At 41.5% G+C, this 24,700-nt stretch overlaps 2 protein-coding genes across 4 annotated transcripts in view; both read left to right on the forward strand.

Moving 5' to 3' along the window:
* The first annotated feature begins 535 nt into the window (after positions 1-535).
* Positions 536-9,162, forward strand: iqce (IQ motif containing E). Its single transcript, XM_082537973.1, has 21 exons — positions 536-982; positions 1,188-1,229; positions 1,400-1,445; positions 1,536-1,685; positions 2,118-2,219; positions 2,449-2,519; positions 2,710-2,823; positions 2,937-2,987; positions 3,081-3,151; positions 3,246-3,318; positions 3,405-3,445; positions 3,580-3,731; positions 4,374-4,429; positions 4,526-4,755; positions 4,914-5,021; positions 5,289-5,556; positions 5,687-5,773; positions 6,262-6,389; positions 6,488-6,570; positions 8,059-8,157; positions 8,286-9,162. The coding sequence occupies exons 1-21, from the start codon at positions 911-913 to the stop codon at positions 8,381-8,383; spliced, it is 2,142 nt and encodes a 713-aa protein (XP_082394099.1). The 5' UTR covers positions 536-910; the 3' UTR covers positions 8,384-9,162.
* Positions 9,163-10,200: 1,038 nt separating this feature from the next.
* ttyh3b (tweety family member 3b) overlaps positions 10,201-24,700 on the forward strand; it is a 28,986-nt gene continuing 14,486 nt past the window's right edge. For all 3 annotated transcript variants that reach the window (XM_082537974.1, XM_082537975.1, XM_082537976.1), the window contains exons 1-3: positions 10,201-10,738; positions 11,702-11,887; positions 21,024-21,220. In XM_082537974.1, the coding sequence (XP_082394100.1) occupies positions 11,762-11,887; positions 21,024-21,220 (323 nt within the window). In that variant the 5' untranslated portion in view covers positions 10,201-10,738; positions 11,702-11,761. The remainder of the gene's footprint in view (positions 10,739-11,701; positions 11,888-21,023; positions 21,221-24,700) is intronic.

The following is a 24,700-nucleotide window of genomic DNA, read 5'->3' on the forward strand; positions in this document are numbered from 1 at the left end:
AAAAACATTGTTACTCTTTAGTTTTAAAACGCACGTGAATGTTTTGCGCCTTTGTATATCCACTATGATGTATTACAGCGGTGTAAGCTGTAATTCACAAGTAAAAACTAACACACTTCCATCTGTTAATCATCTGTTTTGTAAATTATGGAGGTTTTTTTGGTCCACCCCAGATAGGATCAAATTGGGCTGTATGTGTCCCACGGACCTGAATGATTCTGGGAAGAAGAACCCACTTTCAGCCCCTCCTTGTAGCACCACTCCGAGAGCAGCGGGCAAAACACTACCTGGGCTGTGCTCTATCAAGGTAAACAGAGCTAACGGGTACAACCGGCCAATATTTTCAAAATAAGTTTCTTGTTTAAAGAAATGCGTTGCCCTTCGCTTGAAATCGAAGCGTAGTTTGCCAACTTAAAACACATTATTTCATAAACTACCATTAAATTAAGATAAGCATCACGCGTCACGTTTACTTTCGCCTGTCACGCGTTTACGTTTTTATTTTGAAGACGTCCTCATACAGTTCCGGCACCGCTCGGATTCTTTCTTGGTAATTTGACATCGCTGGTTAACGGCAGCCTGGTTGCTAGACGACTCAATCTGCGACGCCGATGAGAAATCAGTAACCTCTGTACCGAAAGACAGCAGCATTTTAACAGTTTTAAGGAAGCTATGCTCTACAGCCCACGTTACCGTATGAACTGCTTATTATTAAGGAAAGTTAGCTGTCCCAAAACACGTAAATTCCCAGTTGTAGCATAGCTAGCGTCTCTTTTGTTGCCCCCTCTGTGTATTTCTTAGCAAGAGAGGAGGCGACGTGAAGTGAGATTTGGGAGTTGGGAAAAGATGACCGAATTAGAAGTGGAAAAAGTCGAGTTTTCCAACCTAACATAACATTTATTTACTAGCGATGTTCAGTGCCAATGCTAAGACGTCTTTTCAGGCGAGTGATGTCCAAACAGATGAAGACTACGAGGAGCTGGTGAGTGTTCTGATCTGGCTGGGTTAAAGATACAGCTGTTTACTTAAAACTGACTTTACAGTGGTTCTTGTTGGAATTGCTTATTAAAAGCCTGTAAGGTTCTATAATTTAAAGCCATGGTAGTTTATGGCAGTTGTTTTCAGCACTTTTGACTTCTCAATCAGAGGGGATTTCTGTCTTAGTATGGGTGTCTTACGCCTCCTAGGTTGAGGATGGCTTCTCGCTCCCTGCTGATGTTCCAGTAAAGGTAAACAAATGGACTCGTGAATCTAATCTGTGCCACATGAACACATTGTTATGTCTTTGTTTTTATGGCTGGGACATTTCCTTTGCTTTCGACGTGCTCTTCCGCATGAAACCAGTTTCATAAATACTCCTGTCATCTGCTTTGCCCCCTTCGTGTTTGTCCTCTATCAGAAAACGAAAAAGAAAGTCTCTTCTGGCAAGCCTCCTCCTTCTCCAGGTGAGTCCTGTTCGGCTGCACTGTAGGTAGTATTTTCAGACTCTGTAGGAAAACCCACCTTGAAAGTTATGTTTGCTTTTGTATTTGTAGGGTCTCCATACCTCACCAGTCTGAATGTGAATCACAGGAGAGCAGCAGTGGGTGCTTGGAGACTACCAAGGGCCTCTCTGGGGGACACCAGATTGGACACTCCCGGGGAGACTGGCCCAGCTCGCCTTACTTCCCTCAGCAACGGCCTTGGTAGGTGTCATGAAGGCACAACAAGCTCTGTGAATGGTGCCTACATAAATACATTAACAGTGAATGGGTTTATCTGCTTGCTTGAAATGAAACAGTTTATGGAAGGCTGTACAGCAAAAACAAGGAGGTAAAGGGAAATATAGGTTTTCAGTGATTTCGTCACATATCTGAACTTAAATGCATTATTCATGCTCTGCAGCGCGTCCTCGAAAAGTGTGAAAAGGCATGAGTCAGATGCAGTATTGACTCGTGTTGGAACAGTTTGTGTAAGCCAAACTTCTTTTTAATGTTTATTAGCACATCATCTAGGCTTAAAAACAAGCATGGCACAGGCATCTAACACTGCGTTATTAAAAACAATAGAAATCTGCCAAATGAATCAGGAAACCGAAGCATGTTGACAAGTAGCCTCTGTCTGTTTCTCTTTTTCAGATGTGTCTCAAACTCTGAGATCAGAGTGTGACGCCACACCAGAGCTCCTCATGCAGACCCTGAGCACGAGGAAATCCAAACATCTCCACTCTGCTTCCAACGGTGAGAGAACGCGTTTGTGTATCAGACTTAGAAATGGAGCGAAGAGGGAGACAGAGCTGAAGGTCAGGTTTTTGTGCTGAACAGGAGACGCTTAAAAAAAGGAAAAATACTGGCTGTGAAGGGAGTATGATGTGATATTAGTGCAGTCAGTGTTGTTTTTCACGACTTACAAAGCCAAGCATGTGTTGTCTTCTTTGTGAAATCATTTACCTTCTCCCATCATTTGCAGGTTTGACTTTAGTTACAAGTGATTTCATGAAGAAGGAGGACATGTACGATGAGATCATTCACCTCAAGAAGGTAAGGAGTAACACAATCACACGTTAAAACAAGACATGCATGCCTGCACATCGGTGTAGTGACTTTTCCATCTCGTTTTTGTTCTTCTTCTCAAAAATTCTTCCTCTTTAATTTAGTCAGGCTTCTTTAAAATGTAAATCCTTATGCACTTATTATATGTTTGAGTAGTCACTGGTGCTGTTCTCTGCAGAGCCTTCATGAGCAGAAATCTGACAACCAGCAAATGAAAGCCAAAATACGACGCCTGGAGGAAGACAATGCCAAGAGAGAGAAACAGATAGAATCACTGTTGGATCCCACTAAGGTAAGAATAGAAAATTATTTGTTTTTTATTTTTTCGTGTGTCGTTTTTTTGTCAAAGAAACTAAAATGATGGAAAAAAAAAAAAAAACCAACTGTGCAATGTTTTTCCTGTAGGGATCTGAATATACGCGTAGTTTGGTAGATAGGAAAAGAGAAGGGAGCGTGGTGAGTATATCCAGTGGGTTAGTGAACATGCCGGGAATAAATGTAATTTTTAGGATGTGTTTATAACAAGAAAAGCTGATCCTCTTTGTCAAGGTTATCAATGGACTGAGGCAGAGGATCCTAAAGCTGGAGCAGCAGTGCAGAGAGAAAGAAAACGCCCTGAGGTAATGCCGTCCTCCAACTTTGTCTCTGTATGTTTGGTTTCTGTGTAAAACAGAATGATGCTCATGTGATTTATTTATTTTTTTGCTTGTTCAGTAAACTGCAAAGTGAGCTGAGGGCCACCAACCTGGAAGAACTGAAGATTCGAGTCAAATCATACTTTGAGGAGGTAAAATCAGTCCCACTTTGCCCACTGTGAGTTTGGTGGTGTGTAAAGGAGTTCAGTAAAGTGGGTCTGTTTGCCTTTCCTTTTAGATCCAGAGACTGAGGATGCTTCTAGAAGCAGCTGAGAAAAGGTGACTGACACACACGTGTCTGAGTGTAGCCGAGTTCAGGAGAATCACGGATCTCCGTCGTCATCATTATAAAAGGTTAACGAATAAACGAGTATGTTTCTGGCATTGAGACTTCCTTACCTGCTCTGTTGCAGCTGTCGAGCCGAGAGCAAATGCTCCCAGAGGCAGCAAAAAGCTTTGAGCTCCACAGTTCACCGTCTGACTGAGAACCTGGAGCAGCTTCAACAAGAGAACGTGGCACTCAGAGAAGAACTCAACACCGACAGTCCTGCTGGAGGAGCCAAAGGTCTTTTCTCACACGCCACAACGTAGTGCTGAAAAAACCAGCAAGAGTCAGATATCAGTGTAAAACGCCTACAACTCGCTGTATATTTTACATACAGTATGTACATATGTATAAAACCGGGAGGAGTAAAAAACCAATGATACTGGAACCAGTGTGTTCTATATGTTGATTTAGGGTCCCGTTAAAGGAGCTTGTACTAGAAACATGCCTTCCTGTCTCCTAGTAAAGCTCGCTGCTATAAAACAATTGTATTGTTTTTAAATCCTAATTGGTTAATACAGTTTTTCTTTATGATCTACGTAGGTTGCCATTACTGATTACATTCCAGCTAACATTAAGTGCAATGCAAAGACAAAGGAAACAAAGGAATTGGTATTAGTCTTTACATCTGTGCTGTTGGGCAAAAGGGGCAAAAAGTCCTTGTGGTCATGGATGCAGGCAGCTTCCAGAAGACTCAAAAGTTGTAGTTTTTAAGCCACAACTAAAACAAAATGCTGTGCCTCCAATTAAACACACAAGGAGACTAAATGCACTTTGGTCACAAGTGAAAATCCTGGAGATCAAGAGGATGGTCATAAAGTGGTTACAGTTTTCTGCTGTGTGCTGTAATGTTACTGAAAATAGTGTAATGATGTGTCCCAGATTACAGAGAGTGGAGTAAACAGAGACTGTTGAGACGGCTGTTGGAGGTGGAGAAGGTGAGAGGAAGCCGTAACCAGTTGTTCATGTAAACACGAGCAGTTGCCTGCCTCTGTTTCTAAGCTCGCAGCTAACAGACTCTCTCCTCCTGTCAGAGGCTGGAAGACAGCAAAAGACACGCCCAGTCACCAAAGAGCGCCATCCTATTGGATAAGGAAGTCCAGACCACACTCACTGAGAGTCTGGCGTTTACCATGGCAACAGAGGCAGTGGTCTCCGGGGGAACGCTCACTGATGAAAGGGAGGAGGTTTCGGAGTTGAGGGAACGCTTGAGCCAATTGGAGGAGGAGAAAATGGCACTTGAAGAGTTGCTGTCAAGTAGAGAGTGAGTGACGAGCAGCCTGAGACTGCTCAGTTAAAAAACAAAACACTACTTCTAAATGTAAAAGTCTAATAAATGAATGATGTGAACCTACCACATTATTACATCCGTAACAGCAGCTGTTGTTCTCTATACTTAATCTGTGTTGTCTGTGGTTCCAGTGATGAACTGAAACAGCTGAAGGCTGAAAGAGAAAAACTTGAGAAAGCGACAAAACAGTGGAAAGCTGAACAGAAAAAACTACACGATGAAGAGAGACGGCAGCATAAGTACACTTTCACTCCTGCATTTGGTGTTTGACATGGGTGTGATTCAGTGTGTCCACACTTTTCTTCAATTTGCATTGTTCATAAAATTGATCATTGTAGTTTTAAGTTAAAAGCCAAGTGTAATTCCATTTTAAGTCTTAAGTAATAGATAAATATGTAATAATAATACTAATACTAATAATTATGATGATTTGCAGGTGGAGTTTGCTTTTCATGCAAAGTTGTGTTTATTTACTGCTTTGCACGCGTGTGTTTTGTGTTTCCCAGACAGGAGTTGAAACAGTTGCGAACTCGGATCCAAACTCTGGAGGAGGAAAACAGTAAACTTGCACAGGCTGAGCTTTCCTCTCTTCCTCCCACATTGGCAGAGGAGACTCAGGGCAGCACAGGTGTGAGAGAGGGAGAGGAGAGGGACACGGGGAGCAAAGAGGAGGCAGAGGGAGGTGAGGAATCAGTCACAGATGACGGAGAGAAAGAAGAAATGGAGAAAGCAGCATTAGACATTCAGATATGCTGGAGGGAGCACAGAAACAGGGTATGTAACACGCTTATGCAAAGGAAGTTATTAATATCTGATAGAAATGTTATGTAAAAAAAAAAAATGTCTAGACACTGGCCCAGATTTCTCTTTCTGTCCATATCCGTCCTCTGCATTCTCTTTTAAGGACACGGTGATGCTGCAGTCAGCTTTAAGAGGCCACCTCTTCAGAGACTCGCAGCTGAAGGAGCTACCGGAAGATGCACTGAATCAGGTTTTACCCACACGCTTCCATGCGATGCACTCATATCAAGCCGTACTTGTAAAGCATCGAGAACAGTGTACTAATAAAAACAATAAATGCTACTTTTCATGGATACTTGAAGACTCATGTCTCGTGTTAAGGTTAATTTGAGCATAACGAGTGCTGATTTTGTTTTTCTAATGCTGGGTAATGATCAGCAGGTGTGTGAAGTATTTTCAGCAATGAAGGACTTAAATGTAATTTTGTTTTTCTTTCTTTTTTTCCTTCAAACCCAAACAAAAGGGGAAAAATTGATTAAACCAGAAATTACTTGTGTGCTGATGTACTTCCAACAATCCTACTAGAGATCATGATGTCCTTAATAAGCCAGAGTCAGCGTTGCAGCTAACACAAATAACCACTAGGTGGCTCTAAAAAACATTTTCTGGTGGGTTGGCTGTAAGCTTTTGTCCCTGCTGAAGCTTTCTTATCTCTTCCCCCTTTTTTGCTGTTTCCAGGTTGAAAAATCCTCAAACTTCAGCGATGAAGCTTCCTCCATTGGTGACACGCTGGATGATGACGCCTTGACGATGATACAGTCGGCGTGCAGGGGACATCTGGCTCGATGTAGTCTTGCACAAGAAAGGTGACTCATTTATGCACTGAATTAAAAACCAAAACAACAAACAAACAGTCAAACCAAAGAAAAAAATCCACAATTGCTTGTTTGCGTTTGTGTGTTAGGTCTGTGCCTTCTTTAATGGAAAACAATTTTCCCACGCTGGCACCAAGAGGAAGTGCATTACCACACCCACCCAGCAAAAAAGGTGAGGTTCTCGCCATCTTTTAAAAATTGTTTCTATGCAAACACATCCACAGCAAACTATCAAAATATTCATCAGAACACAGCAAAAAACCAAAAAAAGTCACAGCTCTCCATCCATCTTCAGTTCAGGGATAGGGGTTGATGCACCCCAACACGCTGTACAAATGTATTCAGTGCCTTCGTGCTACACTGTAACTGCTCAGTGCTCAGACTTCATATTCACTGATGTATGCACCTCCCTGCTCTCAGGTTCCAAATCACTTATGATTCCTTCCCCCCGGCACTGCTTTGAGTATTGATGGATTTCGCTGGTGCAGTAATGTAATTCTATTGTCCCTGTCTGCTCAGCACCAGCGAGGGCACCGTCTGCCTCAAATAAAATAAAGACTTAAGAGGGCACTCAGCAGACCTTCACACCATTACTGCCTCTACTTTACTAGGAGTAAAAAAGACTGTTTAGGAGCTTAACTGTTTAAACAGAGGCGCAAATGACAAGAAGAAAAAAAGAGTTTGGAAAAATATCCCCCAAACTCTCTGCAAGTAATTCAATGTTAATTAAACTTTACAGAATTATATTTAATGCGCTCACGTCAAGCGATCGCAACATCCGCGATGACTCAGGTCTGTCGCAGCTTCCCATCAGCAGAGCCATCACACAAACGATTGCAGGGATTTGACTGTGTCATGCTGTGATGCAGTTCATTTCAGCGCCGAAGTAGAACCATTTTTTCCTGTTAAATGCCAAAATAGGAAATCAGATGATGACAGTGATTAATTATGAACAGATCGAATGAGCATGGAACTTTCCATGTGACTGAACCGCTCTGTGAATTATCCTCGATCCTTCCTAAGCAAGAAAGTTAGGAGTTCTCTGAGAACATTGTGCGAAGCTGTTTCTGTTTCAGGAGTCCTGCCTTCACATCTGTCTGCCCTAACTGACTCCCCCATTACTTTCCCCGCCATGTCCCAGAGTATTGAGCATGTCACAGCATGCTTGTGCATAGAGCAAAGCAGTGATGTCAGCATTTTCCCCCCTATAATCTTACAAGGATGCCTCTGCATTTGATACCTTGTGGGCTTCACTGAGAGAGTTTAACCTGCATCGTTCCAGCTTCTTTTCGATCTGAGAACACGTGCTTTCTTATGGAGCTTTACAGTGTGTCGTATTGTGTCATGCTTCACTGGTTACATTGTAGTTATATTTTATAAGTTGTAAAGGACAGCCTCCAGTGAAGCTGTTTTTTACCATCTTCATTTGATGTTTTTAATAATGTGGTGAAAGGCCTATCATGAGCAACATGAACTCCCTCGCTGAGCTGTTCTAGATTCCTACAGACAGGGTTTTATTTGTTGAAAAGTTTAGTCAATGCCACGAGAGAAGAACTGGTCCATATTTAAATGCATGCTGTTAGCACTATAGCATCTGTACATGTGTCTCTGAGGGTGTGGCTGAATGGCATTAATTACTCTTTGCTGTTCTGTTAATAAGATGCTGCATCTCTCAGTGATGATGGTGAAGAGGAAGGTGTAAAGAAAAATACCCGGCCTGCGTCTAACATCTCTGCCTCCAGGAAGACACTCACAAAAGGTCAGACAGAGGTCACAGCAAGTGTTTATTTCTTTCATGGCCTTTGTTCTTAAATGTAAGTGTTAAAGGTAATTATAGAGGAGTGCGTCCACACACCTATAAACATGCGTGCTGTATGTCTCCTGCAGCCCAGAGCGAGTCTCGTGACATCGATGAAGACGCCGCTTTCTATTCTGATGATTCTGATGACATCATCGTGTCTCCGTCACGCCCATCGAGAAGCTGAGTAGTCACTAAGTATAGTTACTGAGTATAGTTACTAAGAAGTTTAACTTCTTACTGAAGCTGCAAATAAAAGCTGGGCTGTTCCAATAATGTTTGTAATATCAATGACAATATTCACTGTGTAACACGAGCTGCTCCCATGCCAATGCCAATAACAGGAATATTCTCAGAACGTGTCTCAGTGTTGATGTAAGGTTATGAGATGTTTTTTTTTTCTTTAATCAGACAAGAACATAAAACGAACAGCCCATTTTTGTTGAGTGTGTTATTCTTGAGCCAAATATCTCTGTTTAATTAGTCAGATTTATTTTTGCTTCTTTTTGCCTGCTGCATGGGAATTCAAATTGAAATTACAGTAATAAATGCATTTATTTCTGCTAACCTAGCAGGCATCACTTTAAATTCATCTGGCTTCATCAGGCTGTAATAATCCATAAAATCACATTTGCACATGCCTTATTTGGTAATACATGAAAGTCAGCACACTAATATATTTTGCATGCTTAGTTCGTTATAGCTGAGTCTGCGGTGTGGTTGAGGGAAAGCTCTTAACTGATGCACTATTGAGCCAAACTGTGAATAAGTTATAGATCAGGCTGCTGCAATACTGAAACGGTGAGAGCAGGGGAGGATACACAGGGACTGTGTCTAATGCCAATAATACTTGTGCTTTAAAACAGACAAATGAGTCAATAAAATCAACGATCGAGTGCATTTGTCTCCACATGATCAGTGTAACTTAATTTCTGATACAGTAAATAAAATGTTTTTCTAATAAAATCTCCAGTCTCATGTGGTCCTTCCCAGAAACTATTACCTGTACTTACATTTTGTGCTTATTTTCCCAAACACTTCTGAGAGAAGTAGCATGTACCCCCTATTTTTTTTTGTTGTTACACCCTTTGTGTCCATACACTTCTTAATGTTTGAAGTCAGCTAATATCAGTTCCACTGTGTATAAAATCAAGCACATAGCCATGCCGTCTGTCTTTACAAACCTTTGTGAATAATGTGTAGTTTTAAAGAGATGGCTGAGTGTTGTGCTGTAATAGGAACCACAACAAAAGCTGATTGAGGTGTAGTGAGAAAAAAAATCACCAACACTCTGCTGACTTTAGAACTGCACAGCTCCAGACCTGCTCTGGCACTGAGGATTGTACAAAAACCTCCCAACAGTATCATGATCAAGAGTTTTAGCTGAAACAAAAGAGAAACTCTTTACTAAAACTCCTCAGAATAGTGACAGAGTTAAGTGTCATTACTCCATAATGTTGTTCATGGATCTCTTCTCATGTAGAGAATAAGTCTGAGAACAAAAGGGGTGCCTCTGGGGAAAACACAGAGAACAACCAGTGAAATATAGGATTTTATTTCAAAATGTATGTATTTGAAATTAGCCCAGTGTTAAAAGTACAAGTGAAAATATAATTTCTATGTATTTATTATAATGTAATAAAAAATCACCCTCAACACTGAAGATGTGCATCCCCTGAGTCTGCAACCCTCAACCTCTGATATCATATTTATTTATATTTATTATTGGTAGGAGACATTAATATTGTTTGAGACTGTTTTTCTGATTTTTTTTTTTTCAAATTTGGAAATATTCCAGGAAAACATTTAAAACAATTTCTAGTGAAAGACCCATTGTGTTGCTTTCCACCTGTGTCGTAGTCATATAGGCTTTCTAAAATAATCTTCACCATTGTGGAGGATAAAACGTCTAATGTGTACTTCCACCACTTCAACACCAGGGGGAGGCTTTTTTGCGCATTTGCCCTCTCACATACACATCTACAAACTCAGGCGCGCGCTTGCAGAAACACACGCGCTCACACGCGCGCGGAGCTGCCGCAAAGCCCCGTCCTTCAGGGCTTTTAAAGCACCGTGTTTGCTTCACGCTCCAACAATACCATCCAATTGAAGAGCCACAACGCTGAACCGGCGGTCACTGTGGGAAGACCGCCGACGAGCACGAACCGTGAGCAGGGGAGGACAGCAACTGTATTATTATTAAAAAAAAATAGATAGTGGTTTGCTGGTCAGATAATTTAACCCCTAATCTGCCGTGACGCTTTTGCGGAGGGTGAAGGCAGTCGAAACGGGAGGACGTCTCGGTGAAATGTGAGCGGACCGGGTCGGTGACCGTTATTCCGTTCTTTTCAATGTGGATGGGACTACAAGCGACTCGCTCGTTGCAGCTAGCTCGGTTCGGCCGCGTTGATGCAGCAACAGCGCACGGCTGTCGTGCTCAAATCTACCGCCGGATTCGGGAAGACAATAGGTGAAGTATACGCCGGTCTGGATCTCCAAGACTATACCAAACGAGGGTCTGCATCCGCTTGGGCTTCACTAGGTAGGTCATAACACGGTTCCTACCCACCCCAGCACACGGACTTGGATGTCCACAGGCACGCAGACCTCAAAATGAATTCTTCCTTTTCTCCCTTCTCGTTGCCTTGACGACTCTGTGGTACTGCGGTAGATTTAATGGACAAAGCGGGATAGAGCTAGCTAATCTGGGTTTGCTAACATTTTATTGAGCGCTGCGATAGATAAATAAGGCTTGAATGCTGAATGTGTAAGGGTACCCGCGAAGGGGCTGACCTACATGTACCCATACAGTAAATTCAGTACAACGGCCATCCCCCCCTCCCGTTCAAGACACATTTATTTCACGAAGCCTGTGTTTTTGCAGTATGGGCGTAAATTGGGTGACGCTGTCATGGATGCTCTTGTCATGCCATAATTCATGTACAGGTTTAACGTTTGGGCGAAATGTACACTTACTGAATGTCTTGTCGGGCTTTAATTACATTTAATAGGTTATCGGTGATAATTGTTGTGCGGTTGTTATATAGTATAATATAGTTATTATAATGCATTGTGATACTGGCAATAAGCCAAACATACATCACTGTAAAGGAAGGCAACCTCCCAAATAGTAAAGTCATATGTCATATTGCAGTCTTTTTGCCTTTGTAACAAAACACACAGAAACCTGTAACCCCTGTGTTTTACAGCAGGGGTGTTTTATATTGGTCCAATGGGAAATGATCACGAAAGATTCAGCAGCTATACTCTTATTGAAATTAATAAATTGTGAAAATATATGCATAACTAATGAATAAAGAGGGTATCCATTATATTGGCATTTTTGACCCGCCCTGTTAGTGGGTATTGATTACTGTTAGGTCATCACATTAGCCTTATGATAACATGCGAATGCTGCGTCTTACTCTTCATCTAATGCGTTTGGTGACATTAAAAGTTGCTTCGTGTCCTCCTCAGATGCAGTGATTGGCTGTTTCTTTTACAGTGTCCCTGTGAGGAATCGGGCTAAAGAGTGAAGTGAGAGCCGGCAGGCAGCTGCATCAGGATGGCGGCCGTGGTGAATTATTCTCCGCCTTGGTGGGTGAATCTGCTCCACCGGTTGCCTCATTTCAACATCGAGTTTCAGACAGTGAGCAGCGACTTCAGGCCAGAGGACTCTGAGTACCAGAAGGTAAGACAAGTGCGGGAGAATAATTACCTCCCACTCAGAAATTCATCATCTCCTTCATCGTGCAGCATTGCCTCATCATCGTACCTCCTGCCACATGCCCACACTGTAATTTCACAGCAGAGTGGCCAAGTGGTGACTGAAGCCGTCCTGCAGCCAGAGTTGTGGGGTCTCTCCCTGCATCGATCAGTGCGCTGTGTGAATGTGTGTGTGTGTGTGAGAGAGAAAAAAAGAGAGAATAAAATCTGTGAGCCTATTCTTGTTCCACAGTCATAGACAGATGAATCTATATAAATAGATACTGCATATGAATAGCCTGACTCTGTAGAAAAGCGAGAAGGTAAAGGAATCTTTCTGTCTTCCATTTATTTTCTGCCAAATACGTTTGTAGTCCACGTAGAGAGTAAATAAGGGAATAGAAATGCAATCTCAAACCCACTCGTGCTTGTCTGACAGTGGTTTAGCCTCTATTAGCCTTTTTAAAGACGTATTTACATTTGTAAACAGTGACTGGTTCATTGAACTGAAGTCTTGCAACAGATATCCGGATATTTGAATTGCACTGTAAGTCCCAGACCGTGGAGAACCTGTAAATCAATGAATTTAGTAATCAGTTAAGACTTATTTTTTTGCAAATTAAATTTAGTTTGCTGTAGAACTCCTATTCTGACACATAAAATATCCAACATAACACAGCGTAGTACTAAGCACCGAAGGTACTTATAATTTCAAAAAATAAAATCAAACGAAGTAAGTAAACACTGTTTTACACTCTGAAACTATAAACCTTTGTTAACAGTGCTCCTGGTGTTTTTTTCACCTTGTAAAGCGCGTGGCATGATGCAGTGTTGGTAGGCTGGAGCAGCTACACAGAGCTGTGCAGGACCCCGTCTACGTGCTGAAACTGTACTGTCACCTGATGGCAGTGCCAAAAACACATGGAGCAGTCAGTAATGTGGGCTGTTTGTCCCATTGTTTGTGCTTTGACCCCTGTCATGATCAAACAGGAAAAAACAATGAAAAAAGCCATTGTCTGAGGTCTTGTGATTTTTATTTTTTTATATTTACATTTTTTTGCCCTTCTTCTTGTTCATCGAGAACTCTGCTGTTGTTCCCCTCAATCTCCAAGCCAACTAGTCAGCCAATTAGCAGTCAACCTATGAATAGCATGATCGACGTTGGTTAAATTCCCATAATTCTTCACTCTGTTTAGCAAAAAAGGTACCAGTTGGACACCAGCACAGGCCATGAATCCATATTAAGTCTGTGTAATCATCTGTGGACAGATTGGGGTTTTTTTTTTACCTTTCAATGATAAAATGTGGTGGTTTGTGAAAGTATCATCACTCTTGATGAACTGCTTGCAGCTCATACATATATGCAATCTGTAATATGAGGTAGTGAGTAGGAATTGATTTCTTGGCTCTCTAGACACCATTAGAAGTGTAGGAACCAATGGCCACAAATAAATCACAGACAATTTTGAAAACCTATTAATATGTAAAGTCATTTATCACTGGCAGAAATCCCAATGTGATTGTCCTACTTGTATATCATTATCAGTGTAATATCTGCTGATTTGCGAGGGTTGGTTGGACAAAATATGCAGTCAGCACTTTGTGCTCTCCGATGGTCCGTTTTTCCACAAATTTTCAGCATTTTATTGGATTAAAATGAACCTGATACTTGGAAAAAACTAATGAGGAAAAATCCCAAATTAGATTTCTTTGAAAGCATAAAACTAATTGATATCATTCTTGGATTAAACACTGACTGAGTCAGGAACGGTGCATTGGAAAGCAGCTTCATCTTGAAAGGGGGGGGGGGATTTGCCCCAGTTTTGCTGCATTTCATTAGAATCCTCAAACAAGGTGACTCCCAGGTCTCTGCAGCAGTAAACCCAGCCTCGCTAGGCCATATAAAGCAAAGGCACATCACTCAGGATCTCACATTTCATGCACCGCAGTCATCCCTCAATGCATTTGCTGACACTACGGGGAGAGAAGGGAGGGCGTACAAGTTCATGCGCTGAGCGTGGGAAGGCACCCACAGCCACGAACAAGGGGAGGGAGATGAGAACCGTAGAGAGAAGAAGGGAGAGAGGAGGAGGAGGAGGAAGAGGAGTGAGAAACATAAAAAAGGGACTGATTGGAGCCGAGAGGAGAGAGAGAAGGCTCCATGAGCCATGGGAGGTGCTTCCAAATTGCCAAATAGCCACTTCCTGCGAGCTATTCAGTGTTTAACTAAGGGCCTTTGTAGATGTGTGTGCCAATGTGTTTGCCCACTGGAATTTTAAGGACCCCCCTTTTAGACTAATTACATCCTGACATATTTTAGCAAACGAGGCGGTTTCTATGTCAGTGAGGATTTTGTGCTACGACCATACGTTTGTTTGTACAGCTGTAGACGTTGCGTGCACTGTATATATATATATATATATATATATATATATATATATATATATATATATATATATATACACACACACACACACACACATATATATATATATACACACACACACACACACATACATACATATATGTCACGTACAGTATGTTCGCTTTCTGTGTCAGCGCATTTAGAGCTTGCTCGTTGAGATGAGGTCACACAGCTCCCTTGGGGGGGTTTCGTGTGTGTTATTTCGCAAGTGTGTGTGTGAGTGAGTGAATGTAGGGCTTTCCATTCAGGGTGAAATCGTTAATTCTGGCTAGACGCAGAGGAGGGAGAGATAGAGGTTGAGAAGGACAAGGAGAAGGAGGGTGAGTTGGACTGGGGGGAGGGTGAAGGGGAGGGCTGGAGTCTGTTGTGGAAGAATGCTCTCTTTCTTTCTTTCACTCTTTCACTGAAGCCCGTCTTTAGATTGGCTCAGTATATCTGTCTCAAAGGCTTTCATGCATCTACTCATCCAGCTGAGAAGCACATAAACACTCGGGCGCACACATAACAAACAAGGTCTTACACAGTGTCTTTCAGCACACGGTGTTCGTCACCGCACCACGACATTTCTCACACACACACACACACACACACACACACACACACACACACACACACACACACACACACACACACACACACACACACAATAGAGAGAGATTCTTCTGTGCAGTGTTTTTCTTTCTGATGTGATTTGGCTCGGGTTCATTTGCATTCAGCTTTTGAAGCTGGTCACAAAAAAAAAGAAAAAAGCTCTCCTCTCACACCATGTCTCACTCACTCACTGGTCTGTGATGACTTTGACTGTAGTGGGGATGCTGACTCTGTGGCTTTGTGAAGAAAACCGTTTGCGTTTTTTTTCCTGGATAGCTGAAATAGGAGCTCTTATCCTGAGGTTCTGCATTTGTGTTCATCTGTTTGCGTTATGGTGGAATCGCAAAGTCAGCTCGCAGCCACAGTTAAGCAGCTGCAGAACATTACAGAGGAATCATGTGACCTGTAATAACACACACTTTCATATTGCCAACTGTGGAAAGTAAGTCAGTAATTGGTATTTTGGATGGTTTGCTACAGTTTGCACTGAAGAAGGCATTTCCTCGTAGCAGTTTAGAAAGATGATGCTAGCGTTGAATGTTTTTTGTGTGCGCTGTCCATGCCTTTATGCTTTGGTAGCTCTTTGACCCAGTGGCACAGGTGAATATTAACAGAATGAACTTGAGGTCAGTGAATGCCTCAGGAAAGAAGTTGAGAGGATAGTAGGCCAAATTACAGAGTAACACACAGGCAGGGAGAGTGCAAGGACAACTCAGTGAAGTGGAAGTGATTGATCCTGTCATCTCAAACACACACACACATGCATGCACACTTGTGGGAGTGCATGTACACACACTTAAATGGGCAGATTGAAAGTAGATCAGTGTGCCGGGGTGTTTAACGTTTAGCCCCTCCTCCAGCCTGCAAGCTGATCTCTAGTGTGGAGATGTGCACGCACGCACACACTAATGTACACCCAGGCTCACCATGCTTATTAGGGGCTAATTGATCCACGCCTAATCTGCACTGATGGTTTGTTAGCCTGACAGTTAATCTAACAGCCATCAAGCACACCAGGAGGAGTTCTATAAGTACTAGGTCAGTTGTTGTTGCTTTGTAAACATAACAGTCATGACTCGCTGATTTGCACTTTTCACTGGCAGGTGATCATTCAAATCATATTTCCTGCAAACTGTGAGATATCTTTCATTTCTAGCTGCTTAAACATAAACTTTCACTTCATTACGTCTCTTAACCACACTAAGCACTGAGTAATTTTGGGGTTTGATAATCTCCAAGACCCAATTTGTGATGGGTTAGGGTTTTCACTTTTTTCTACTGAGTACTGAGCCGGCCCTTATCTCTTTACAGTTTGCTTCCAAGGTGCCAGAATTTGTTGAAACTTTTTAGTGGTCTTTGACATACATAAAAAAGTAATGCACCAAAGAGATGATTCCCATATCTCAGCATTTCAGTGCAGTGTCTCCTTAAAAGATCTGAGTGAACTGGACAAGTGGAGGACACAAAACAGATGTATTAAGCAGATGAACAGTATCTGAAAGTCATGTCCTTAAGAAACAAAAAAATAAACAACGACACGACACAGGACCTGTAAAATGCATCTGGCCTTTTAGTTGATCCATCTATTGTTCTCCAAAGCTTTATCGGAAATGGTGTTGGTGGAAGGGTGACTGTGAAGAAATAATTCTTTAGGAGGGGAAAGAGGGAGAGAAAGCTGAGGTATGCCAAATTACACAAGAACTGCACTGAAAATCAGTGGCAGTGGGACTTACGGGGTGACGAATCCAAATTTGAAAGCTTTTGTCCAAAGTGTTGTTAGTCTGCACAGAAGAGGTAGAACAGTGAGTGTCTACAGCCATCTGTAAAACAGGGTGGAGACTATCATTGTTTTGGGAGAATTATGAACAGAGAAAAGTATCATCAGATTTTGATCCACCGTGCAATACCATCTGGAAAGCATCTCATTGGCAAATCCTTTATTTTTCAGCATGACAATGATCCCCAACAGTGCTACAAAGGCATACCTGGATAGAAAAACTATCGGGCATGAATACTATCAGTGATAGCATTGGCCTTAGAGGAGGATCATCTTTATGGAACAAAACGCAGCCAGCATCCAAAGAAGAGCTTTGAATGTCCTTCAAGAAGCCTGGAATAAGAAATTAGAAGAAAGTTTGCCTAAAACGGTTTCGTCTGTGCTGAAGAATAAAAGGGGTTTAATATTCCAAATATTGACTTTCAAGCTCACTAAAATTGTACAAACTCTGTTTATGCCTTATATGGCGTATCTTATTAATTTTCATTTACACGTGTTTAGGTAAATTTCAATGGTGTTTTAAGACTTTTGCATTGGATTGTATATGTAATTCTTTATATGAACAGACTTAATAGTCTGTAGTATAGTTTATCTATAGATAGCTTTATTGTATGTAGTTGATTTTAGTTGCATTTGTTTGAACTACTTGCTTTTTTGATGATCTGTTTACTAGTTGTTTTTCAGACGCCCAGGTTTTCTGTGAAAATTGCTTTTTTAAAATCAAAAATGCACACTCTGAAAATGTGAGTTTATTGATGAAAAAATGACATTTAATTCGTTTTTAAATACTGTTTTGACTAATGCCAATTTTTAAGCCCTGCAGTTTGATTGCATGGCCTAGCCTACGTTTTTCATGAGTTTAAGCTGTGTTTGGAGGCTTGGGTTTTCACCTTTCAGCCCATCATATGGGAACAGGAGATTTTCTCTGTGTTCACAGTGAGTTTCTTTCCAATGTTGTAGCAAAGCATGTCGCAGCCTTGCTGTCTCACTCATGCTCTGTGTTTAATTGGGTTAACCAAACAATTGTATTAACCCTGAAAGACATGCTATAAACAGTCCAAAAATATTTCCCTGCCTAGCAACAGTAAGGCTGTAAATAAGACTTGCAAACACAAAAACAAATCTGCAGAAAGAATTACCTAGTCCCCTGATATCTGATGATCTTCTCATTCATTCAGGCCAGTACAGTATTCTTTTTTTCTTTTCCATTTTGGCTTAGTCATTGCATGAAACTGTTTCAGTGCCGAAGGCTGTCTTCAGACTGCAGGCAGAAGTCTAGTTATTTTTTCTGGTTTCTGAACTGAAATTTACATTCACAATTCTATTATGTAGTTAAAATAGCCTGTGACAACCTGAAAATTGTCTCTGTGAAGCAATTCATGGTACAATGCCACCACTCATGGCTCCGACTCTGCACCCACACACGCCACAAGAAATGCCATAATTAAAAAGCTGGCTGTCGTCTTTGTGCTCTTTGTCATCTGCTCACAAATTTTCCCACACAAACTTATGAAGTAGAAAATGTAAACACTAACTGTGACCTCCATGTTTATTTCTGTATGACATGTGACGTCTTTGCCATTGTTCTTTTGGGCATGCGAGTCACCACAGCATCATGAGCAGTTTGCTCTGAAATCAGATCTCGGCCACTTGAAAAAAAAACATAATCCAACCAAAATTGAACTCTTATGAAAGGGGAAACCGTGAATTCATGTAAAAATATTACTTTCTCTCCATGAATGTGTCCTACTAGTGACATGTATCATAATGTATATGTGCAGTTTCATTGCCAGTCTGTTACGGTTAATCTGTATCTCCATTTAGTTTAAATCCCTTTGTTGATTTTACATACACACATACCTATACGTAATACCATAGACTAAGAATCAGGAAACTCATGTCATTTCCTCTCTCATCATCTTTAATCTGTTGGGAGGAGACAGTCAGGGATAGCTGGGTAATAACCAGATTTCTTCTCCTTGTCCTCCTCCTTCTTTCTGATGAGCAGGGCTCAACATTGCTAATAGCACATTTGCTGAGATGGACCCTCACTAATGAATATTTTTTCTTACAGTCAGAATTTGCACAATAAAATACTTAAATTTTTTAAAATAAAACTACTGGAGGGGATAATTTAAGACAGACCTGTTTGTTTTGTACAGCACAGCTATTTTAGGAATAAGCGTGTGGTAGTGTAATAAGACAACTTTTAAAACTACACAAATGGCAGACAATGGCCAAGGGACGTAGTGTGTAAACATCGCCAACACTGTGGACTCCATAACTGCAGAGCTCCAAACCTCCTCTGGCATTAACATCAGCAAAAAACTGCACCGGGAGCTTCGTTGGCTAGATTTTCAATGCTAAGCAGCTCCTGTAGGTATAAAGTATAGCTAGCTCAGTACTTTTGTCCATATACTATAGTTGTAACTTATCTTGTAATGAGGTACATCACATTTAAACATTGCACCAGGTCACAGCCATAACTGTAGGATCTCACACAGTAGACTGATGCGTTTAGTAAATAATGATGCCTGGCATGTTTCACTACACATATACTGTATGAAAAATTTTGCTGTAGTATTCTAATGAACCCATACCTGATTAGATTGGCTCTAGCCCCCTATGTGTTGGTATGGTGCTATAGTGCTGTTACATGTGCCTCAGCTCACACACCAAGAAGCACTGACATTATTAGGGTGCATAGTTTTTCTTAATGTGAAAAGAGATTTGTGCCTTCAAAGACAAGTTATCACTTATATGCTTTTGTGAGTAGCTAGCGTGAATTGTACTGCTTATTGAAAAAGTCCAATTTAAAGAGGCAGTGAAAGTAGAAATAGAAGTGAGAACATTGCAGTTTTAGCTGGCCCCTCATTCTAACATTTTAGACTAAGATGCTGAACACGCAAACGTGGCACAGTCTCTTACTAACAGGTTAGCACTGTTTTTTGTGCTCATGCTAGCATGCTAACATTGGCGTCTAGCTCAGTTGGATTTCCAGCTCAGAAAGTCCTTTACTTCAAAAGTAGTGCCATGCCTAGTGGTTTTGACATCGTATTGAATATAGGTGCTTAGCAACTCGTTTAGACCCATATTTACACATAGCTGGTTCAATCCTTAGGAGGATGTTCATGTTTCTCCATTATTTTTTCATTGGAACCATTCTAAGAGGCTCAAGGAAGAAGACCTTTAAAACTGCAGTGATTGTCTGTTTTTCTTCGTGTGTGTGTTCTTTTTTTTGCTCTTCTAATCCTTGCACGAATCCTGTTGGGTTAAGAGACACAGTCCCAGAGATTGCTTTTCCTGATATATTTTAATAAGCTTAAAGATGTAAGGGCATTGCCGTCTGGAAATCAGCAAAAATATGAGGTCAGTAGCAAAAAAGCAGCAGTTTAAAATCTTGGGAAGTCAGGAAGTGTTTGTGGAGTCCCATTGTGTTTATCATCAAGAGTTGCACTGTTGCAGTTTGTCACCATGTAGCTCCGTGGCAGAATTCCTTTGTCTGCCTTAAGTAGTCTAGCAGGTGGAGATTTTTGGTTTTCCAGAAACGTGTAATTGTCCCTCATGGTCCTCCAGTACAATGACTTTTCCAGACAGTCCCAGAGGGGAAAGAAAAATCAACATTTCAGCGTGTGTGTAAGATAAAAAAAGATTTCATCAGTCCCAGCCAAACTGCTGTAACAGCTCTCGTGTCTGTCTTTACCGGCTTCTTCCTTTTTTAGAGTTCACTTCAGTCATTTTTCACATCTGCTTCCTTGTACGTCTCTCCAGCGTGTCTTTTTTTGTTTCAAATTTACTCCCCCTACTTCTCCTTCTGTCTACCCCCATCACCCCCACCCTCTTTTACACTTCAAAGCTTTTAGAGGGTATGTGATCTGTGTGGTGGGTCTCTGGCGCATACAGCTCCCCAGCAGCAGCGCTTCCTCTCACTTGTGGAGGTGTGTGTGTGCATGTGCTTGATGGTGTGCAAATACAGGAGAAGGTAAAAATTTTATGGTGTCTATCAAAAGCCCATTTAACAGTCACTATTTTGGGGGCCTCAAGTAGCAGGAGACAGGAACACAGTTTTGCAAATACATTCACATGTGTCTGGCAAATCATGTGGTCTGTTGGTGTGTCTGGTTTCTGTTCATATCAGCTAATTTGCTTCCTTAACCCACATCCTAAATGGCCCACTTCCTTGTGATAAAGGAAACCTCTCAAACACGATGCATCTGAATGAATCAAGACAAAGTTTAATGGAAAACGTGTAACACAAACTGTACAAAAATCACAAATGTCTTGTTTTTGCTAATTGGTTTTTTGTTTTTTCTCTCACTCTTTCCTCAGTCTGTGTTGCTCCTCGGTGCTGTGGCGTTGCTGTGTTTGAGCCTGGACCTTATTTTCCTCCTTTTCTACTCTTTCTGGCTTTGCTGCCGGCGGCGCAAGAGTGATGAGTCCTCACACTCCCATATGCACTCCCAGCAGCCTAGCGCTGACTGCTGCTGCACCGCTTGGTGCGTCATCATTGCCACACTCGTCTGCAGGTGAGACGTTATTCCTATGAGATCGACTCTTCTGTACAATGTGATGAAGCTGTTTGTGCTTGAGTGCGTTTAGCAACATCCACCTTTGCATCACAGTCTGTAAGATGAGTAAGGGAGGATTGTGTCTCATTGACTTTGAATGAAGTAATGTCGTGTGTTGCTGAACTGAATTGTGGATCTGCTGCTTCACTTTACTTATGCTGAAAAGTTGATGAAAGTTCAGAATGTCGAGCACCATATCAGCCACGTTTATTCAAATGGTCCAGCACTAGCTAGCTCTCGTTAATGTAAAGGTATCCACAGCAACTTGGTTGGCTTGCCTTAAGAGTGCCAGTGTTGCTAATACTTTATTTAAAGTTAGAAGTTGGAAATGTTGACTTCCAAGACTGAATTTATAACTGGAACGCCCCCTCAAGTTGGATTTCCAGCTCAGAAAGTCCTTTACTTCAAAATCCATGTTGGTGGAAGTGCACATAAAAACTGCAAAACCTCTCATCTGTACTACTACTGTTTTGTATTTGTGACTTACTAAATAAGTCACACACAGAGACCCAACCAGGCTCCATCTTTGTGTTTAAGGGCAGAAAAACAGACATTATACTGTATTGCTAGATGGATGCTTCTACATTGCTAGGAGCAAAACAAATCCTCTTCTTTCCTTTCTTTTCCGGCTTGAACGCAGTCAAGTCGGGAGTGATGTCATTCCCTGCTTTGACATCTGACTTCGGAGGTAAATGAAGCGCAGCATTAGACCATCAATCCTGCAAAGAAACAAAACAAAACAAAAGTCAGGGATGCCTTTGTTTGGCAGTGCTTAAGTGTGAATGCTCCCATAGGGCTGAGCCAGCATAATTAGCTATTCACTTGGAAGAGTTGCCCTCTAGCCCTGGACTCAAATTTTCTCAGGGGGTTGGCTAAGAAAAGCGTTATACAGCCAGTTAGTGTACAGCGTGCAGCTGAAAAGGGATAGCAGGCTTGTAGTGCTTGACTAACAGGCTGAGCAGTGATGACTTAAGGCAAACGTTTTAATTTTCTTCAATCAGAACAAGTTTCTCTCATCATTACTTTGGAGCAGTGAGTAGCATGAGCAGAATGACTTTGGATTTTTTATTTGTCTCTTACTTGTATTATATGTGTACAACAAACACATGCAGTCAACATGTAAATAATTTTTGAATTAGTTATCATTAATAACTAGTTTTGTCTTAGCACACATTGCATCCAAGGTATACAGGAGAGCATTTCTGAAGCATCCTTGAAGCAAAAGGTCTACAGCAGCGGAAAACCACACCAAGTGACACTACAGTCAGCAAAGAGCAGGAAACTGAGGCTACAATTCACTCAGGCTCGCTGGCCTCAAGCCCTGTATTAACAGTTCAGGCTGCTGCTGGTGTAATGGTGTGGGAGATTGTTTTCTTGGCACACTTTGGGCCCCTTAGTATCAACTGATCATCATTTAAATACTATGACCACAGTATACCCATCTTCTGATGCAGGATAATTAATCATCTCAAACTGGTTTCTTTACATATTACAGTGACTTGCCTATACTCAGGTGCAGCATTTTGTAGTTATTTAAGATCGTGATCGTTTCCCCTCTCTCCACTGCTCTGTTTCAACATGCGTGTGTGAGTGTGTTTATCTGCTTTGCCATGTGTATGTTAGTGTGTTTATCTATTTAACCATATGTGTGTATGTGGGGCTAGCCAAGTAGAACATATAAAGTAAAGATAACAAAAGTGTGCAGATCAATGATAACTCGTCATGACACTGTAAGCGCTATAAAATCTTTCCAGAAAGTGTTAATGCCTGAAATGGTACGCCTCATGGTGGGTAAGCTAGTCCTGATGAGAGAATTAGCAGGTCTATTACAGCTGCACGCCCTGACAGGACAATAGATAAATAAAAAGAGGCCGAGGGTAAGAAGCTGACAGTGAAATGCAGAATAGGTGGCAATGGTGGCAAGTCACCATTCCAGCTGCTGTATCACATGCATGAAGCCCATGTGGCATATTTGGGAGCCAGCCAGGTGGTGACACTTCAGTGTTTGTGTTTATCTGACTCTGAAGGCTTTGTACGCTCTGGGTTCTTTAACCCAAGTGACCCAGTGGTAGGATATTTTGACCACAGATAGTGGAGTGTGTGTGGGCTCTGCTCTTACACAAAGACACAGACGAGCACATTTCTGCCTGCTTAGAGACACACAGACTGTTCCTCTTTCAGTTACCCTCTCATCAATTTTATGCCTCTCCTCTGCTGACTTTTTCCTTCCTCTCTTTCCATTTCTACATCTCTAGTCCTCCTCCTTTATTTATTATTTCTCTCTGTTCGGCCTTCTTCCTGGCCTAGAAAGGTTGCCATGGAGACAGAAGCAGATTTGATGCAGAGACGAGAAATGAATTATACAGTCGGGGAAGCTGTCTTTGTGTATGTGTGTGTGTGCATGTACGCACATTAGCGTGATTCAGAGCTGAAGATCGTTGTTTTGGAGGTTTTCATATGTTATGATTAGCTGTAATATTTCTTATTGAATATGGATCCGAGTATATGTGAACGCATTTGCGTGTGATTTTGTGTGCGTGCGGTTCCATGCGTTTTGTTTTTTTGGGTTTTTTTTTGGTTGGTCCACAATTTAATATGACATCATGTGTTATTTTTGGCTCAGCTCCAGCTACATGTGGGCTTCCTTCATTTGTGTGCAGCTGTAGTGTGTTTATACAGGAGACTCTGTAGCTTGCTTTAGGTTTTTTTTTGCTGTTGTTGTGAAAAGATCAGCCAAAAAACAAAAAGATCAACATATTTGATTATTAGTTATTTTCTCAAATAACAAACTGGCTGCCAAGAATGAACTGAACACTGTATCTGAGTAACTGATTGTAAAATGCATATTCAAAAACACATAGAGAACAGGTAAGGTAACATGAACTGCTGAACTGTGGATCAATGTAAATGGCTGGATTCCTGTGAAATTTGAATCTAGTAGAATGATCAAAACAATTACATAGAGAGATCATTGGATCAAAAAATATGCATAGCTCAAATGGCTGTTGCTGAAAAAAAAAAGTCAGCCATGTGTCTCATTTTCTCATATAATATTAGTGAGAATATCCAAAAGCAGAACACAGAGGGAGGCAGGGAAAGCAATAGAAAATGAGCATTTACTGTCAGATCAAACCCAGTCCAGAGTCCAGTCTGAAAAGGTAAACAAGAATCCATAAAGAAGCACCAAAAGAACAAGGAGCAAGGGAACAAACGGGAGAACAACAGGGAACAAACAGACGAGCCGACACACATTGATCGGTGTCTAGATGCAGGTGAAAACAGTGAACAGCGGACCGTCTCGAAGGAGGGAAACAAAAGCAGGAAGTAAAACCAAAACAAGGCACACGAGAAAACTAACCTTCAAAGTAAAAATGGTAGAGGCAAATAACTAATGACGAGACATGAAGACAGCAACGCTGAACAAGGTGACAGAATCTT

This window comes from Aulonocara stuartgranti (assembly GCF_965226115.1).
Source record: "Aulonocara stuartgranti genome assembly, chromosome: 6".
Lineage (NCBI taxonomy): Eukaryota > Metazoa > Chordata > Actinopteri > Cichliformes > Cichlidae > Aulonocara > Aulonocara stuartgranti.

Excerpts from the sequence above, each read along its gene's own strand:
- iqce (XM_082537973.1), top strand. The coding sequence starts at position 911 with ATGTTCAGTGCCAATGCTAAGACGTCTTTTCAGGCGAGTGATGTCCAA. Across the intron at positions 3,319-3,404 it reads TCAAATCATACTTTGAGGAG|ATCCAGAGACTGAGGATGCT; the intron begins GTAAAATCAGTC and ends CTTTCCTTTTAG. Across the intron at positions 5,557-5,686 it reads GGAGGGAGCACAGAAACAGG|GACACGGTGATGCTGCAGTC; the intron begins GTATGTAACACG and ends TTCTCTTTTAAG.